This window comes from Marmota marmota, unplaced genomic scaffold (genome assembly GCF_001458135.2).
Source record: "Marmota marmota marmota unplaced genomic scaffold, marMar, whole genome shotgun sequence".
NCBI classification, from domain to species: domain Eukaryota; kingdom Metazoa; phylum Chordata; class Mammalia; order Rodentia; family Sciuridae; genus Marmota; species Marmota marmota.
The window spans coordinates 10,598,107-10,603,209 of record NW_026000272.1 but is presented as its reverse complement, the minus strand read 5'-3'; the positions used below and the strand labels follow the sequence as shown (position 1 = coordinate 10,603,209).

The following is a 5,103-nucleotide window of genomic DNA, read 5'->3' as shown; positions in this document are numbered from 1 at the left end:
GGTGGGGGGGGTCCCTTGCCATGTCTGCTTCTGATTGGCCATTTCGGGTCTCCTCAGCTAGGTGGAAAGTCCCCACCCACAGCCACCATGAAAGGGGACCGAAAGGGAAGCCTCCTGACCTAACAATTTATTTTTTGAGACAGGGTCTCATTAAGTTGCCTAGGCTGGTCTCATGTTTGTCATCCTCCTGCCTGAACCTTCTGAGTAGCTGGATTACAGCTGTGTACTGCCATGCCTGGACCACAATGCTTTTTTTTTTCTAAATGAATGTACTATCAATACTTTTATGCATAAGCAACAACATTGTGCCATCTATAAATGTTATGATTACCTTGTAGGCACACACCTGGGGGAACTATCTATAAAAAGACAGAAGCCATGGAGAGGTAGGATATGAATGAGCATAAGACATCTTTATATACCCCCAGCAGAGTGGGAGAATGGCTCAGACTAATTTATACTCAGGTAGGGGTTTTAATCATAGGAGTGGATTGGGTGATCTGTAAATAATCACCATGCTAATAGCTAGTAGTGAGAAGGCAGTATAGCATAAGTGAGCATAAAACCACCATAGATTCAAATCTCAGTTCAATCAATTACTACATGTGATCTCCCCATCACCACCAGGGATTGAACTCAAGGGCAGTCGACCACGGAGGAGCCACATCCCAGCCCTATTTTGTATTTTATTTAGAGACAGGTCTCACTGAGTTGCTTAGTCCCTCATCATTGCTGAGGTTGGCTTTGAACTCATGATCCTCCTGCTTCAATCTCCCCAGCCACTGAGATTACAGGCATGTGTCATCGTGCACAGCACTAGATGAGCTCTTGATATATGTCAGAGTTTGCATATATGATACCCCATGTAATGGGACACTGTTGAGTTTTTTTTTTAAATAGCACGTATGGAGTGTGAAGACAGTGTTTGTTAAGTTGATCTTGTTGTTCAGTCCTTGCATGTCTTCAAGGAAATCAAGAAGCATGATTGACCTTTGGCCAACCCCTGGGAATGTCGCCCTCAGAATATTCTTATGTTCCTGGTTGATGATTATATCTTGTATACCTGGAGCAATGGACCATGCCATTTCAGTCTGTCAGAATTGTTTTGCACATATATTAGCATACTTGATGTGTTTCTGGTTTCATCATTGGGATTCTAAGTTTCAATTGTTATAACTGTCATATAGCATGATGTCTCTATGTGACTGACTGGCTTTCAATAAAAGCCTCAGACCCAAAAACTTGAACAGTTTTCTCTGGGAAGAGACATTCTGCACATGTCCACATAGTTTACTGCTAAAGAGAAAGCATGTCCTGTGTGGCCCCAGATGGGGAAATGATCAAAAACCTGTGCCCAACTTCTGGTTTCCTCCTGATACAAATCTTTTTTCCTGATACTCTTGATTTATATACTTTTGTTCTAATAAAACTTATCCATAAATATAGCCTGGTATTGAGTTCTGTGAGTCCTTTTGGTGAATCTGCAAACTTCAGGGTAACTTCAGGACCTCTGAGTCATAAAGAGAATAATTTAATATTCCATTGTGTATATTTTTAATTGCTTTTATTTTTTAAATACATGACAGCAGAATGCATTAAAAGAGAATAGAATCATGACATTTGCAGGTAAATGGATAGAGTTGGAGAATATAATGCTAAGTGAAGTTAGCCAATCCCAAAACATCAAATGCTGAATGTTTTCTCTGATTAAAGACTGCTGATTCATAATGTGATGGTGGGGGGCATGGGAGGATTAGATGAACTCTAGATACAGTAAAGGAGAAAAGGAGAGGGAGGAGAAGGGAGGGGGCACGGGGGTAGGAAAGACGATGGAATGAGATGGACATCATTACTGTAAGTACATGTATGAAGACATGAATGGTGTGACTCTACTTTGTGTACAACTAGAGATATGAACAATTGTGTTCTATATGTGTAATATGAATTGTGATGCATTCTTCTGTTATATATAACAAATTAAAATTTAAAAAAATTAAAAGAAGAGACTAAAAAAAGATAAATGATACATTTAGTATATGTTAGCTACTGACATTTAACTTACATTTGTTAGATGTTATATGGAGCAAAGTATACACAGCTAGAACATAGACTGGGAATGCATGCATGACTTTGCCTGCTTTTCTCAACTATGCCCTTGGAAGAAGTATAATGTTTCATTAATGGGGAAGTTAAACTATATGACTCCAAGGTTTTCCACTTATCTCTCTTTCCTGCTGATTTAGAGTGGGGAGGTACCACATAGGAAAAATGGGTAAATGAGTGGACCTCCAACTGTGACCTTTTGAGAATGCACACACACAAGGGCAACTCTTTAACCATTTTGAAGGGTAACAAAAAGAATGAGCAGAGTTGTTGAGAGTATCTAAGATTAAAACACTTAGACTAATATGGAGCTTCAGATACAGATGCTGCAGGCTGCACCCTCACTTTAGGTAGCAGTCTATGGAGGCAGTGGTGTTAGAAATAATCATCAGAAATTTTCCCAACATAGCCAGAACCAAATATGCAGAGTGTCTTAGTCCACTCAGGCTGCATAACAAATACCACAAATGGAATGGCTTATAAACAACAAAACTCTATTTCTCACACTTCTGGAGTCTGGGAAGTCCAAGATTAAGGCACCAATTAATTAAGGGTCTGGTGAGGGCTGGCTGTATTGTTGATAGATGGAATCCTTTTGCTGTATCTCACATAGTAGAAATGGTGAATTATTCAGCAGTAATCCCATTCAATAGGGCTCCTACCTTCGTGATCTAATTACCTCCCAAGGGCCCCATCTCCTAATACCATCAGATATGGGATTACATTTCAACCACATGAATTTGGGGGGAACACAAACATTCAGTCCATAGTACAGAGCTATTTCCAACTCAGCACAGAGCACTACAGAAAAAGAGAATATTAAAATATGAAGATTGTAAATAAATATTTCAAAAGAGAACTGGGGGTGTAGCTCAGTGGTAGAATATTTGCCTATCTTGTGCAAAGCCCTGGGTTCAATCTCTAGCACCACAAAAGAATTTAAAAATAAACTTCAGGGGTTGAGGGGGTAGCTCAATGGTAGAGTGCTTCCCTAGTATGTGTGAGGTCCTGGGTTTGATCCCCAGCATCACAAGAATAGACAAACAAATAAATGAATTTCATTAGATTGAGATTTCAATTGAGAGCTAATCCAAGGGAAGGAAGATTCCATCTTTTAATTCATTTCTAGGTTTGGGTGTGCACATGTATTTATGATTTCCATTCAAGTGACAACATCTGAAGTGCCTCATGCCTCAAAAATACAATGATAAACACAATAATAATTGTTACGTATGTCAAGCATTTAATTTCTGCTTTTCAAACAAATTGCCTTCAGGATGGATAGGTACGATATTAACAGTGATCACAAGTGGATTTTCTATTAGTAGAAAAGTGATGGTAAGCATAAAATAGGTGCTATAAGTTTGCTCCTTCATGGTTGGATTTTATTTTTACTGAGCCCTTATATTTTTGAAGTGCCATAAGGGACAATATGATTGCTCCTTATGTTGCAAATAATGATTATCTCCCTCTCACTGTCATCACTGTCGTAAGTCATTATATCACTGTCTGTCACATTATCACCGTATACATCATCCTTGGAATCTACCTTCTGAAAGGACCTGGTAAAACTCTTCATATTACTTGAACTGAAAAGATTTCCAGCATTTTCCTTCTTTGACTCAGAAATATGGACCAAAGTCTCAGAAGTAGCTTTGCAAACAAGGCATTTTTCCCTGTAACATTGACAAGTCTTGGCTAATAGAGGCTTGGCTACCAAGACTGTCTTGCCTATACTTATTGACCTTTTAAGATGACGATGTCTGGGTGCCTTGACTGATTTTCTTACCTTAATGGCTTGGATAACAAGATTTGGTTTTGTAGATGAGACAAAGTGTGACTTGACTGGTCTGGCTGAAGACTGTAGACTAGCTGGCCAAGGCAGCCTGACTGGCTTATCTGGATAGGAAGTGCTGACTCGGCTGACTATCTTGTGGGCATGGGCTAGCTTATATGACTTTTTTAGGCTATATGTCTTACATGACTTTTCCAAGTGAGATGACCTGAGATATCTTTGGGGACTTGCTGGCTTACGTGACTTTTGTCGACTCCGACTGGATTGTCTGAATAACAGTCCTACACAGAATGGTAAGAATGACTTTTCATGAGCTGATGACCTGATTAACTTTTGCTTACTGTGTGGTCTACATAACTTTTTTGCCTCCGAAGATCTGACTAACTTTTCTGCACTGGACGGTATGGATGACTTTTCTGGACTTGAGGGCCCAGATAATTTTTCTATACTGGATAACATGGAATGTTTTTCTAGACTGCACAAATTTTCTGTCCTGGATTCACTGAATGATGTTCTGGATGGCCAAGCTGACTTGTCTTCAATACATTCGTCCTTGTCCCTGAAATGTAGAAATTTTAGAGTATAACAATTTCAAACAAACAAAAAATCCTACCACTACTATCAGAAAACAAAGAACTATGTCAACTTACACTTTGGATTTTTTCTCTCTAGTAGAAAAAATTGAACAAAGTAAGAATTGAACAAAGAGTGTGGTTAAAAAGTATAATTCAGGTTATGGATAGGAATTCATGTTGAATGCTTTTCCTGAAGAGCACTTTACTGTTTATATGCACAGGGCCCTGAGTTCAATCCCCAGCACCATGAAATAAATACATTTTATTTATTTTACTGTTTCAACCACATTAGATAATCTTATAGTTTATATGTGGAATGACACAAAGTTGTTGCAAATCTACTATTAAGAGGGATAGAAATTCCTTATTCCAGAAACTAAATGTTTTATTTAAAATGTCACAAACTAGTCAAGCATGGTGGTGCACACTTGTGATCCCAGCTGTTTGGAGGCTGAGACAGGAGGATTGCAAGTTTGAGGCCAGGCTCATCAACTTAGTGAGACCCTATCTCAAAATGAAAAATAAAAAGGGCTGAGGAAGTAATTCAGTGGCAGAGCATCCCTGGATTCAATCCCTAGTACCAAAAACAGAAAAAATGAAAGTTAGCTGTGGATGTGGCTCAGTGGTATA

The 5,103-nt window shown here is 38.8% G+C and overlaps 1 protein-coding gene across 1 annotated transcript; it reads right to left on the bottom strand.

The window, feature by feature from the left end:
• Positions 1-3,329: 3,329 nt before the first annotated feature.
• Positions 3,330-4,451, bottom strand: CUNHXorf66 (chromosome unknown CXorf66 homolog). The gene has a single exon (XM_015498092.2). The coding sequence runs from the start codon at positions 4,355-4,357 to the stop codon at positions 3,506-3,508; it is 852 nt and encodes a 283-aa protein (XP_015353578.1). The 5' UTR covers positions 4,358-4,451; the 3' UTR covers positions 3,330-3,505.
• Positions 4,452-5,103: the final 652 nt, after the last annotated feature.

Coding starts and splice junctions, on each gene's coding strand:
- CUNHXorf66 (XM_015498092.2), bottom strand. CDS start 4,357: ATGTTATCCAGTATAGAAAAATTATCTGGGCCCTCAAGTCCAGAAAAG.